Source organism: Mustela nigripes, chromosome 6 (genome assembly GCF_022355385.1).
Source record: "Mustela nigripes isolate SB6536 chromosome 6, MUSNIG.SB6536, whole genome shotgun sequence".
In the NCBI taxonomy this organism is placed as follows: domain Eukaryota; kingdom Metazoa; phylum Chordata; class Mammalia; order Carnivora; family Mustelidae; genus Mustela; species Mustela nigripes.
In genome coordinates this window covers 87273552-87287665 of record NC_081562.1, presented here as the reverse complement: position 1 = coordinate 87287665, position 14114 = coordinate 87273552, and the positions used below count along the sequence as shown (strand labels likewise).

At 50.7% G+C, this 14114-nt stretch overlaps 1 protein-coding gene across 1 annotated transcript; it reads left to right on the top strand.

Annotated features, from left to right (window-relative positions):
* The first annotated feature begins 4119 nt into the window (after nt 1–4119).
* Nucleotides 4120–11224, top strand: KRT74 (keratin 74). Its single transcript, XM_059404856.1, has 9 exons — nt 4120–4590; nt 5221–5435; nt 5822–5882; nt 6361–6456; nt 6919–7083; nt 8272–8397; nt 9837–10057; nt 10502–10536; nt 11013–11224. The coding sequence occupies exons 1-9, from the start codon at nt 4120–4122 to the stop codon at nt 11222–11224; spliced, it is 1602 nt and encodes a 533-aa protein (XP_059260839.1).
* The last annotated feature ends 2890 nt before the right edge of the window (nt 11225–14114 follow it).

The following is a 14114-nucleotide window of genomic DNA, read 5'->3' as shown; positions in this document are numbered from 1 at the left end:
CTTGTCTGCGCATACCTCTGTGCATTTGGGCTGAGAGGAAAATTCCCTAGGATGACTAGGTAGGTGGTGGGGTGGAGCTGTGGCGAGTTCAGGGAGCTTTTCTTTTTTAAAAAGAGGGGGAGACAAGAGCTATAAAGTACCTGATTTACACTAAAGGGTTGGGGGTCTCTCCAGCCACCAAAGCCTTAGGGGCCAGAACGCAGGGAGAAAGAAAGCGACAGGAATGGAGAAGTTCAGTGAGACATGGCCCGGGATGTGCTAAAAGCAATCTGGGGGAATTCATGCTAACATGTGTGGGGGTGGGGTGGGGAGGGAGTCCAGCCCAGATGGAGAGAAACCAGAGCATTGCTTGGGTTTTAAAGTTTTACAGACTGGGAGAGATGTCACTTCAGTGATCCTTACGGACTACGGGAGAATTTGCAACTCTGTACTGTGCCATACAGGGGGTGTTAGCGTGATCCACTGTCCAGGTGGTCCAGAGCTATCCAGGTTTTCCTGAGGGAAAACGTCTCAGTCCCAGGCAAACAGGATAGTTGGTCTCCCTACAAAATGGTCTTTGGTTACTCCCAATCGTCCCTCATGTTCTGGACCCCTTCTCACTAACACAGAACTTTCTGCCTTACTCCCTCCATATCACCTGCCCCTCTGCGTCTAGTCCTGCGTCTAGAGCCCCAGACTGCCACAGTGGGCTGTGCCCCAACTCATAGGTGCATGTCCCATCTGCTGTCAGACTTGATGTTCCAGGAGGCAGAGCATTTCACGTCAGGGAGGGGAAGGGTGCCGGGAGGGGGTGTCGTGAGCATGGGAGAAAAGCAGATGAACTCTATTGTTTGAGCTAGCTAAATGTGAATGAGGATGGGAAAACAGCCTCTTTTCAAACTGGTTCAGACAGGTTGAAAGTATTAGGTTTCTGCTCTGAGCTTACTTTCAAAGGGAAATCAAAGAATTTGGTTTCAGGTCCTTCCTGCTTCTAAGGTGCTGTGGTTTGTCTCCAGGTCTTGTCACCCCAAAGTTACCTCTAGGATCCTTCAGGTGCCCTCTTCTATCGATGACCTTTATCTACAGAATACTGCACTCCTGGACTGTGTTGAGAGGTAGACAAAAGGCCAGTGGACTAGAGAAAAATGGCCTTTGGTATCCATTCTTAAACCAAGCAGACACGACTTTGGTTATGTCCATTTGGGATTATTCAAGGCCCTTCTCTTGATTTACCACCAGTGTGGTGTGCCCTGCAGAGTGAGCCTCTTACCTCCAGGAGCATCCTTAGCCAAGACGGCAGGAGATCATGGTACTCACAGGCTCAGCTTCCTTGGGGTTCCCTGGGTATCTGTCTCTGTCATGATCTCATGCAACACAGAGCCTGTTCATTAACCTAACGTGTGAAGTGTCTTCTCTTTACCCTCGCATGATTCCATACTCTCTGCAAGGAGGGGGTGTCTCGGCCTCCTCCACCATCTTTCTCTCCTGCCCATGTGCAGCCTGGCCTGCCTTCTGGTTCCTGACCCTACCTCAGAAAGTCCCCTGTATTTTATTCTGATTTTTTAAGAAATCAGAATTCCATTAACTGCTTGTCTGAGTCACTCATGATCCAATGCAAGCACGTGGAGTGAAAATGACAACTAGAGAAACAACAAAACAACTTTCACAAGCTTGTATTTTGTGTCCACTCCAATTTCAATTTCTTAGGGGAGAAGGAGAGTGTCTTAGATGTTTCTCTCTCACTGTCCAGCATAGAGCAGTCCACACAGTAGGCACTTAATTTTATAGCTATTGAATGACTGATCTCTTCCAAACTTGGAACACCCATTAGCCCAATGAACCCAAAGACTGGGGTCTGGAGTGTGGTGACGGATTAGAAGGTAACCAACGCGACGAAGGTTGGGACTGCTGGAGATCCTACTGGGTAGGCAGAGACAATCCCCTGCAGTTACATCCCCTAGCATTATCTAGGAGGGACACCTTGTGTGGCCACCATGATGACCCTTGTCAGGAAATCCCCCTCTGCCTCTTCCTCTTCCTTCTGTGTCACAGTTACCACCAAGTCACTATCATCACCATCACTGCCCCCTTTACTTCCTGGCCCCACACACAGAAAGCCCTGTGTCTTCCCTCTAGCTGTCATCCTATCACGTAACGTGCTGGTTAGGAACATGACCTTGCGATCGGACACCCTCAGATTCCAGTCCCAGCTCTGATGAACTGGCTGAGTGACCTTGGGCAAGTTCTTTAACATCTCTAGGCCTCCAATTCTTCACCTGTCAAGGGAAGTTAGTAACATCAGGGTTGAAATAGACAACTTAGTAGTCCTCAGCACGATGCCTAGCTCATGCAGTGTGAACAATGGATGTGGACTCTTTTTGTTATGACTGTGATGATCACTATGGTGGGTACTATTGCTGCCACCATTGCTGCTACTACAAGTAGTATGTCAGTCCCCACTCCCAGGGGGAAGCTACCGGGAAGCAGTCCCTGCTATGAGTGCTGGTGGGGGTACAAGCCCAGCCTTCCGGACGTTTTTAAAACCCCAATCAAAATCAGCCTGTTTTCCCCAGCATACCTCCAAATCCGTGCTTCACAAAGCTCTTCTGTCAGTCTGGAGCATGGGCCCCAGATTCAGTTCTTTATGTAGATCCCTCTCTTTGGTCTGGAGCCTCCTTGGGGACTGGGGCCATATGTTGGTCTGGGGAATTACACCGTTTGTTGACATGCACACACCAGCACTTTCAGTTTGGCTTAGAAAGCCCCAAGAAACCATTTAAATTATGCATTCCTATGCCTTAGGGCTAGGCCCTGCCGGGAAGATGGGGAGACCGGGTTCCTAGAGAAGGAACTCCCACTGCCACTTTCTGGGATGTGAGGAGAACACCATGTGAAGGGAAGACCCTCTGAGAAGCAGTCCAGGCTCCAGCCTGCTGGCCAGCACCATCTCCACCCTCCTCCCCAGCAGTGGGAACACTGGTCTACCACTATCTGGCTGATCCAAATGGGTTAAAGCTGCTCAGTTTACTTATAGGAAGTGGTCAGAGTCCTGCATTATGGTAGCTACCAGATGCCTGTTTTTGGAGTAATTTTGTAACATTTCACCTGCCAGGGCTACCTGAGCTAACAAGGGACTGCTTTCTCATGTCCCCAACTTGAGTAACTTCTTGAAGTGATCTGGAAACTGGCAGAACAGACCACACTGAACCCATGAATGAAGCTCAGGGACCCCTCTCTCTTGGTCCCTGGGCATGGAATGTTTCCCAAGGGAGCATAAGAGTTGGGAAGATGTTCTCCCCAAGGAGGGAAGAACTAATGCCTGGGCTCCCAGGATGGGGCAGATCTTGTTCAGGAGCAAAAACGTGGCTGAAGGAACTGCCAGCTGCCTGAAAACTTTCTCACTGTTGAAAAGGCAACTTCAAGGTCACCACCACCCAGGTCTCACCCACGGAAATCCCCAGACAATACCCGAGCTGAGGACCATGCAGACTCTGTGGGGTCATTTCCACGATCTTCCTGGGGCCTGTTCTACCGCTGGGCAGCTGGGGTTCTTAGAGACCCAAAGAGTGACTCTGGAAATTCTGTCTTGGATCTAGATCTTTGAAGACACCCCTCACGTTTCCGAGTCTCTTTTTCTCTGGCATGAACACTTTGACTCCTCAACAAGACCAGATACTAGGAGACGGATTATCTTGGAAGGAAACCTTGGGTTTTTGGAGGAGCCCTTTCTCGATAAAGCCAGACATTTCCCCTGCTCCTTGCTGATAGATAAGCAAGAAGGAGGTAGCCCTGGAAAAAGAAAGCTAGGAGATCTCAGAAGGGGATAAGTCCCCAGGTCCCTAATTAAGAGCACAGATAAATGCCTGATTAGACCACCCCAGTCTGCAAGTGCAGCATATTCTGCCGGCTATCGGAAACGCTTTGTTGCCATAAAGAGGTTGGAGATCTCTGTTCTACAAATTACCCATGGCTCCTGGCCCTTGGCACAAGGAAAGAAGATAATGGAGAGACGCCCTTTTCCGGTGTCCTGGGCTTGACAGGATAAAAGGAGGCCACACTCTGCATGCGTCATCAGAGCGTTCATTCTTTATCCCTTAGTGACTGCTTTCCTCCAACTCTGTCAACTCCATCTTTCCCACCATGAGTCGGCAACTGAACATCAAATCTGGTGGTGACAAGGGTGGCTTCAGTGGGCGCTCAGCAGTGGTGTTGAGGAAGGCTGTGGGCAGTGCGGCTTCTTACCGCGCAGCTGGCAAAGGACCTGGGGCTGGCTTTGGCAGTCGGAGCCTCTACAGCCTTGGAGGGAATCGGTGTATTTCCCTCAACATGGCAGGTGGTGGTGTTCGCATTGGAGGTTATAGCTTTGGGCCTGGCTCTGGGTATGGAGGAGGCCGGGCCACTGGCTTTGCTGGAAGCATGTTTGGCAGTGTGGCCTCAGGGCCTGTGTGCCCATCCATGTGCCCACCTGGGGGTATCTACCGGGTCACCATCAACAAGAGCCTCCTGGCTCCCCTCAACGTGGAGCTGGACCCTGAGATCCAGAGAGTGCGCACCCAGGAGCGGGAGCAGATCAAGGCTCTGAATGACAAGTTTGCCTCCTTCATCGATAAGGTGGGTCTCACGGGAGGAGGATGAGAGAGTTCAGTGAGATGTGAGCAATTCCCTGCTGCCTGGGAGTGGACAGGGCACTGTGGATGGAAAGGTGGCAGCTGGGGCTCCTCCATCATAACATCCTGTAAGCTAGGTAGCACAAAGGAATAAATGAATGTGTTGCTTCTGCAGGGTATTTTGCAGAGAAGGGTGGAAAATTGAGTAAAGTATAGCCCCACCTTGAGAAAGAAGTACTGGGTTTCTGGAGGACAGTTGGATGAATCTCCAGCTCTTTAAAGAAGATGAAGAACTGGTAGTGTTGACTCTAGGAACAACACCACCTGAGCAACACCAATGGGAGGGGAGGGCTCACAGTACAGAAGAAACACTTGGCTGAGTCATCAGGAGGAGCATCTCCTGCGTGCTGAGTCAGACAATGAAAGAAAATTATGGTATTTCCTTCCTCCATGAGTTTTCAGGGATTGGTTTTGTCTAGAAAGCTATGGGATGGGCACTCGTACAAGGTCTAGTTTGCATGGAATTCCAAGAGTCTAGAGTCAACACCTGAGGCTAATGACTTTAAAAAATCTATGTAACCTGAGAGTCAATAGTCTATGTCCATGGACATGGTCACCTCCATTGTGGTCCCAGGTGCGGTTCCTAGAGCAGCAGAACCAGGTGCTGGAGACCAAGTGGGAGCTGCTGCAGCAGCTGGACCTGAGCAACTGCAGAAAGAACCTGGAGCCCATCCTTGAGGGCTATATCAGCAACCTGCGGAAGCAGCTGGAGACTCTGTCTGGGGACAGGGTTCGGCTGGACTCGGAGCTGAGGAATGTGCGAGACGTGGTGGAGGACTACAAGAAGAGGTGAGCAGGCCCCACCAAGATCGTGGGTCATGTTCCCAGAGATTCCTGGGAAAGCCCGATCTCTGTGCCTACATTTTAGGAGAGGAGAGAGCAAGAGCTAGCGCCAGGGGCTCACACCCCTCCCTTGGTTGTGGGGGAAGAGTCTGCCCTGTTTGATGAGAACTTCCTACCTGGTTAATCAGAAGGAGTTTCTTGCTCTTTGATCCAGTGATTGGTTCAGTGGCCAGTTTGGGGAACCTAATAGGCATTTGGATATTTTCCTAGGATCCAGTGAGTGGAATATATATGAGGTAACTCAGGGGCAGAGTCCTGCCACCCGCAGCCTATGTGGCACTCACCTCTAGGAGATCGTGTAGGGATCTGCTAACTTCTCTCTTTGCCCCCAGGTATGAGGTGGAGATTAATCGGCGCACAGCAGCTGAGAACGATTTTGTGGTGCTCAAGAAGGTAAGGGAACAAAGAGCTTATGCTCTCTTTTGCATCCCCCTCCTAACTAACTATGCTCAGGACTCCAGCTCAGGCCTTCTGGAGAGGGGCAGATGCCTGAGTTGGAATGGAGTCATGGTTCTGGCCTCTAGCTAGAGGCAGGATACACACCCAAGCAAAGGACAGAAACAGACAGGAGAGAATTCTCTTCTGGGAAAAGGGAAACTCTGGTCCAGCTTGGCCTTCCTGTGTGACTTGGGGAAACTCATTCTACCTCCCTGGGCTTTGTTTCCTCCAGTGGAACAGAACAACTTTTCCCTTTCTCTATTTTCAAAGAGCCATTGAGTATGAGAAAAAGCAATATTGAATAATTTTATTCATCCATATGCTTCCCTTTGCAGGCAAACAATAGGAAATCAGATGGCTCTGGGAGCAGGGACAGGGAAAGCTCACAAGATGAGGGTTGTATTGACTGAATGTTTGGGGTGTCTCTTGTCAGGATGCCGATGCAGCCTACACAGTGAAGGTGGAGCTCCAGGCCAAAGTAGATTCTCTGGACAAAGACATCAAGTTCCTCAAGTGTTTGTATGACGCGGTGAGGATGCTCCTAAATTTCCCCCATTTTCAGCTGAGGGCTTCACTTGGCTCTTCTGGGGAGATGCCAGTAAGAGGGATTTAGGATAACAGAATGAAGGACGTTTTGATAGGAAGGTGCAAAACTCTGCATGGGAGACCATGGAATTGTAGGATCTTGGTCCCCAAAGATACATGCAAGAGACAATCCCACCTGGGCTGACAGTGATCTTTCACTCAGGCAGAAAACAATGACCCATTGAGGTCCTATACAAGCACAGGCTCTTGACTCTGTGAATTATAGGAAATGTCTCTCACTGCCTACTGCTCATGAAGGATGCATTCTGGTGCTGTGAGCCTTCTCCTTTGGCTCCAACATTCAGATCTGGAGCAGGAACTTCTTCCCACCACTTGAGCCCAGAAGATGAATAGGCAACCAAGGGAGGCTAGGGGACCCTGACTCTGTCCTCATCTCTCAATTCAGGAGATGGCCCAGATTCAGACTCATGCCAGTGAAACCTCAGTCATCCTGTCCATGGACAACAACCGGGACCTGGACCTGGATAGCATCATTGCCAAGGTCCGAGCTCAGTATGAGGAGATCGCCCTGAAGAGCAAGGCTGAGGCCGAGGCACTGTACCAGAGCAAGGTGGGCACCAGGGGGATCTCTGTCCTCCACCAGCTTCTCCTTTCCTGGGAAGGGATACCTCCACCAGGGAATGTAAGAGCAACCTTTGTAGATGTGTTGAATGAAAGAATGGTTATAACCAATGCTTTAATGATATTCTATTCAAAAAGAATTCTCAGTAGAGACTATTATCAAAGATGAATTGATGGGCACATTCAATAGAAAAGGACAGGCAATCATCTGATGGAGAAAAGAAGATAGGTGTTTCTGCTGTAGAACAAATATGTTTCCAGGGATTAGGGTTTGTCATCATGGGGCAGAAGGAAAGAGAGTAACAAATATGATGGAGAGCTGCTATGGGAAATCCAGGGTGGGGTAAGGAGTGAAAAGGAAGCCATGAGCTCTTTTCTGGACAATATGGAAAGATTTCCAAGAGGAAGAAGTGGAAGTCTATCTGACTTCTGGGTACTGGGAGTAATGCTTGGAGAAGACCCTTTACTGTTTGCTCTCCAGGGCTTTCTACCTGCCCTGTTCTGGCACTCCTTTTCACATTTGTTAAATCCCACCCACAGCAAAGATCATAGGTTCCTCATCCCCTGTCCATGGATATGCCATCCCCTCTTCTCTGGAGGACTGGTCAAGGAAGAGGGGAAGGTATGAGCTACAAACCCTGAGCTAACAATCCAACCACCCCAAGTGTACACACTGCCCTCAGCTTCTGGCCCTCCACTTGCCACTGAGAAAGGGTTTCAGGAGAATTCATGTTCTGTGAGGGCAGGGACCTCACCTATCCTGCTCATTGCTGCATCCTTAGCACGTCGAGTAGTACAATCTGGCCTTTAGCAGAGGCCTCTATATAGAGATGCTTAATGAGTAGAGAGTTCGTCTTACATTTCAAAAGTGCTTAATAAATGTGACCTGCACTTTTCTTTCAGCCAGCTCGGAAAAGACTGCAGGCAGGGCAAAGAGAAAGGATGTGTCCAGTGCACAGTTTCCGCTTAGAGAAGTGGGTGGACTTCCTGGTGGGAACCACCACCACACAGCCAGAGGGATGCCCAGGCTCCGGCTCCATCACGCCCTGTCCTGGACACACCTCCCCTTTTTGGCCTCAGCCATGGAATTGTTTGCTTAGGACCCTTCCACTACTTCGATTCGGGGGTGGAGGTGCAGTCCTGTCTCATAACCAACTTTCTATCTCTCGGAAACCAGATCCAAGAGCTGCAGCTGGCAGTAGGCCGGCATGGTGATGACCTCAAACACACCAAGAACGAGATGTCGGAGCTGAACCGGCTCATCCAGAGGATCCGGTGTGAGATTGCGAGTGTAAAGAAGCAGGTGGGCAGCAACCTCGCCAAGAATGTCAGGTTCTTTGTGAAGTTCAATTTCATCCTCTGCGGTGGAGAAACTGGAGCCCAGTTTAGTAGAAAGCATATCTCCCAATTTGGATTTGGGAGCCCCTCAGCCATCTAATGTCTCTCTTTCCTACCTGCCTCTGTACCTTTGGTCAGAGCTGGCACTCTGCTAAGAGCTGGGAAGTGCCTTGAGCTTACTTCGTCTGCTTCCCAGTTTGCAGATAAAGAAGATGGGCAGATGAGGAGAGGGGAAGTGACTTGCCCAGCTGTTATCAGCAGTCAGGACAGAAGTCAGGTTTCCTCCTTCTTTCCTCCTTTTACTCAGACCTTTTCTGCGAGCAACAAACCTGCCCTACATTCCCTTCAGACGTATCCCCTGATGGCAGGTCCCACGCCTTCTCTTCCCACTATACACATAATACATATGGAGGAGTGCAGAGGGAATGTATCCCAGACTCTTCTGTGGCCATTCTAAGTTCCTGCCCTTAAGGTGGGGCATCATCCTGGTGACCAAGGGGGGACAGCAGCAGATGAAGCCCTCCTGGGTGTCCCTTCCCTGTATCATGATACCATGTCCACTTCATCTAGGGAATCCTGTCTTCCCTGAAGGCAGCAAAGCTTAAACACCATGGCAGCGGGGAGATAATATTAAAAAGGTGGGGAATTCTTTCTTTGTCCTCCTCAAAGAACCAGGTCAACTCTACTAGTGATAGGACACCAAGGTGAAAGATCGGAGCCCATTTTCCTCCCTGTGTCCCCACAACCTCCACGCCAGGCAATGTTCGGAGCATGGCAACAGCCTTCCTCTCCATCAGTACAAAGCATCCTAGTGCTGCTAGATGTTTGTCAGAACCCAGTTTCTGAGGTTGAGGTATGATTTCATGCCTTTAATCTCCAGCTCTAAGGGAAGCCTCCCTCACCCAATTCAAGCTGACAAGGGGAGTGTTTAGCCAGATCCTCCTGCAAAACCCTGGAGTGTTCCAGAAACGCTCACTCTTGGTGCTAACAGGTCAAAGGTCCCCACTGGGAGCTGTCCTGCAGACAGGAATCCGACTATAGTGGTGCCTTGTCATGCTGTCTGATCCCTAGAGGCAACTTGGCTGGGGTCTCAGCATGATTCTCCTGGACCTGGTATCCTTTCAGCCTAGAGCCATTGGTGGCCTCCAAGAGCAGGAACTAGTCAACTTCGCAAACATCACAAGTTTCTTCCTATATTCGTGAAATGCAATTACTTCAATAGCTTCTCACAGAAAATCCATCTGCAATAGAAAACAGAGGAGGCTGGGCTATAGTCCTGTCCCTGGAGCCTTACTCACTCTCACCTTGGGTCTCAACTGGGAAGTGAGGGGGTTTTGCTACTGAGCCCAGAAGATCTGAGAACTATATTGCATTCTGATGAGCTCTCTGTTCTTTGGTTTTCAGTGTGCCAACCTGGAGACGGCCATCGCCGATGCTGAGCAGCGGGGCGACTGTGCCCTGAAGGACGCCCGGGCCAAGCTGGATGAGCTGGAGGCCGCCCTGCATCAGGCCAAGGAGGAGCTGGCCCGGATGCTGCGCGAGTACCAGGAGCTCATGAGCCTGAAGCTGGCCCTGGACATGGAGATCGCCACCTACCGCAAGCTGCTGGAGGGCGAGGAGTGCAGGTTGGAGGGGGATGTGGAGGGGAACTCTGGAGAGAAGGGGCTGTGGGTGGCTCCCTGCTGGGCGGGGGACATTTGGGAAGTGGAAGATAAAAGATATAAGGACAGAGTGCTGGTTTGACTGGGGAGCTCAGCTCCTGCTCCCTGCGAGGGAAACTCAAACATGAAGCAGGCAGCACAGGTGATGCTGTCAAAGGGCAAGTGGGATCAGACAGAACAGATTTCCTCACTCCTTTGGCACATACAAGCTGTGGTTCTGGCAGATCCTTTAGTGTCTCTGTGTCTTTATTTCTTCACCTATAAAATGGGATTATAATCTCCATCTCACAGAGTGTTTTAAGGATGAATAAAAATAACATACATGGTAAAGCAGGTGCCCATCAAGGTTGTAGCTGAGTGTAGACACTTCACTGAGGTTTTATCCTTCTCTAACTTTCTGTCTTACAGGATGTCTGGTGAGAATCCATCCTCTGTGAGCATCTGTAAGTATACCTGAGAGGTCTGGTGGGGATTCTGGCTGGGTAGGCAGGCGGGGACCCCAGGATAGGGCGATGCCCCCTCCACTCATAGTCTCCCCCAATTGGGAAGTTTCCGTTACTGTCTTTTGAAACTTCTCTGGCTTCAAAGGAAACCTATTTCCCTTAGACCCATGGAAAGAGTGGCTGAAGTCATTCCCACTGCATTTCCTCTCTGTCTCTCCCCGGGGCATTATTAATGAGAGAGAAGGTTGCAAATGTACACTTGGGGTGTCAAATGGTCCAGGAAACTCCAGGAGGGCAGAGATCGCGTCTGTGTCATGTGGTCCTCACCTCACCCAGAGCCTGGCACTCTGCAGGGTGCTCGTTCATATTGATGGTGTTTCCTGGCTGCTGAGGGTTGCTGGGGACAAGGGAGGATGGCTCCTTTTCTGACTGATCCTTGCTGCCCTTCTTCTTTGCTCTTGGCCCTTCCTCCTCAGCCGTCATCAGCAGCGGTGGGAGCGGCTACTACCATCCCCGCTCTTCCTCTAGTGCTGACGCTGGGGCCAGCAGCGTGGTGGGCAGCTACAGCAGCTCTCGGGCTGGGCAGTCCAGGGCCAAAGGGGCCCATGGAGGAGACCTCAAGGACTCCCAAGATCTCAAGGGCAAGAGCACCTCTGCCAGTACCCCAGCCAGGAAAGCCGCCCGATAAGACCGAGGGCCCACTCCCCTCCGGATCTGGGAGAAGAGATGCCCTTGCCACCGCCACCACGCCCAGAGATGTCTGCTGTTCCCCATCCTCCACCCCCTGAGTCCTGGACTGTCCATAGTGTACTTGACCACCTGTGCCTTGGCCCCCCTCGCTGTCCAGCTCTGACTGGCACCATCGCCTCTCTATCCTCTCAGGTCCCATGTGGACACTGACTTCTTGTTTTCCTTACTGCCTTCAGCTGGCAGAAGGCTTTGGGACCCAGGCTATAATTGCCTTCTTGGCTCTGGGAAGTTATGGTCCTCCCCAGAGGGAGAGAAGAAGAGGGAGGCAGAGAGGGAGGGGAAGAAGAATAGTCTTGTTTGGGGCTTAGGCTGGATCAGCAGGTGTCTGGGAAGTTCCCCCTAACAACCCGAGCTTCGGGGGTGAGGATGAAGGTGTGTGGGCACACCGGGAGGGGCACGGTCAGCCAGGCTTTGCCTGTCCCCTCCAAAAGCTCTTTGCTGAATGACCCCTTTATTCAAGAGAAAAGATGTATATGCTCAGACCACCAGCTGTACCCAGCTTCACAAAGCCAAGTGACAGAGAACTGGGGGTTTCCTGCCACCTTGTGTCACCCACCCACTCTACTACTGGTAAGAGCTACTACCCTATGATAAGCAGCTGCTATGTGCCAGGCTCCTTGCATGCATTGCCCCTCGTGCTTACCCAGCCTGCAAGGTGGGTGCAATTGGCAACCTCAGGACAGAGGAGAAGTCCCAGCCTCCAAGAAAGAGGCTGCAGAACCCGTCCCTGTCACCCACTAAGTTCCCCAGGCTGGGAGTGGAGCCCAGGTCTAACTGACTCCACAGTCTATATTCTTTCCATGGCATATCACTGCCTCTGTAACAGAGGGAATTGTTTCAAACGCTAGGTTGTTTTTTTTTTTTTTTTATGAGGGTAGCATGATTATGTTGCCTTTTTGTCAAGGACTGTGGTATGTGATGTATCTTTAGTCCTCTTGCTAGGGCCATATCCTGCAGTGCTTGTGATCCTCAATTCCTGTTGCTATGAGTTGTGTTCAGTGAGGGGAGCTTGATCCATCTCTGGTGGCACTGTCCAGCCTGGAAGTCATGACTCTTGGTGTAAATATTCCCAAGAATGGCAACACCCAGTCTCTCCATCACTTGAGTTAAGGACTCAGGATTTCTGCTGTACATTCAATAAACTGCCCTTGGTGATATCAGTGTGTCAGTCTTGTCAGTGTGTCGATCTCACCAAATTGCCCACCCCCTAATGATAATGGGCTCCGGCCCACACACGTGTACAAGCCTTTAGGGAGTCTGGAGGCAGATCAGAGCAGGCTGCTCTGGACGTGATCTCAAGGCTGATGGGAGAGATGGACATATGCATAAAACCATGTCCTGGTACAAATCAGGAAAGGGAAGCCCTACGTGGCATCGCTGATTGGGGACCAGGATGTAGAAGCTAAACAAGGAAGGCCTCCTGGAGGAGGAGGAAAGTGTAATCAAATAACTAGAAAGATGGGCACATAGATTCCTGGAGAGAGAACTTAAATCACACTGTCACAATAGGTTTGGGGACAGGTTTTATGTGCTTATTTTGGTGAGGGCTGGGAGATCTTAGATTTTCTGAAGTGGGTAGCGGGGCTGGGTGGGATTTCTAGTCCCTCAGCTTTGGTGTGCAGAATTCAGCCCTTGGACGTGCTTTCTGGTCCATCTAGTAACATGGGTGTCCTGAGCTGTTTGCTCCTCCATCCCTCAGGGTAATAGTGGCTGGTCTTCCAAAGACAGGGGCGAGAGGCCCCAAGCTGCCACCTCCATTAGCCTCACTGTGTCTTTCATGTATTATGGAGGTCCTCCTCTGTGTGCCAAGATGCAGTAAAGCTTGGGAAGCACAAGAGCCCAAGAGTCTGGTGGGCTTATTGCCCAAATGCCTCCCTCTGATGTCACTGCTGTGGTGACTATGGGGAATAATGCCCTGGGACTTAAAGAGGGTTCTGTTCTGGCTCAGACACTAACCAGTCACCTGTTACACTCAGACCAACTGAGATGAGCTTTGGACATTTTCCCCCTGAAAAAGGTAGAGAATGATGTCTACCTGTTCAGAGGTTTGCAAACTCTCCAAAGCCCATGGACTCCCTGGGTCACGAACCCCGGGGCCAGAAAACCCTAAGGTCCTTTCCAGCACTGATACTCTGCCTTTCCCCAAAGACCAAATTCCCAGTGACCCAGTAAGAGGGGCTATGGGGGAAGGGATGGGCAGATCGGATCTACAACCTGAGACAGCCTTTAGAGGAACCCATGAGCCATCCATGGAGTTGCCTCCTCCAGGACCAGAGTGCCGGTGTGCCGTTGGGTTACGAGGCCTGAGTGCTGTGCCTGGTGCTGGGTGCACAGTGAAGGACCCAGAGGCTAGGCAGATGTGATTTTGGGGAACTGAGGGAACATGTCCTATGCTGGGGTATTGAGGAGGGCAGAGGGGCAACCCCTCTGGTTGCAGTTTATCTGCCTGAGAAATGGAGAAATTCTTTGTAATCTGGGGTCTAATTGAAATCCTGAGAAGTGGACAAGGATGACTTTGCTCTTGCTTTATGACTCAGTTGGACTCCTTTGAAGCCCAAGAGAGGAAGTCATAGAGATCGGACCATGGTCGCCAACTTAAATTCTGTGGGTCTGACTTCAGTACACAGGGCAAAGAGACCGGAAGGAAGATATGTGCATGGAAGTTTTGGTTGGAGTGCAGTCTAGGGGAATGGAGAGTGAAGGAGTGTCCACACTGTCTGGGAGCATAAGTATCTTATTCATTTGCTCTCTGTAGACCTCCAGCAAATGTCCACTTAGGGGCTGAGTCATCTGTTTGGGTGATGTCTGTGCTCACATGGTCTTTGGGC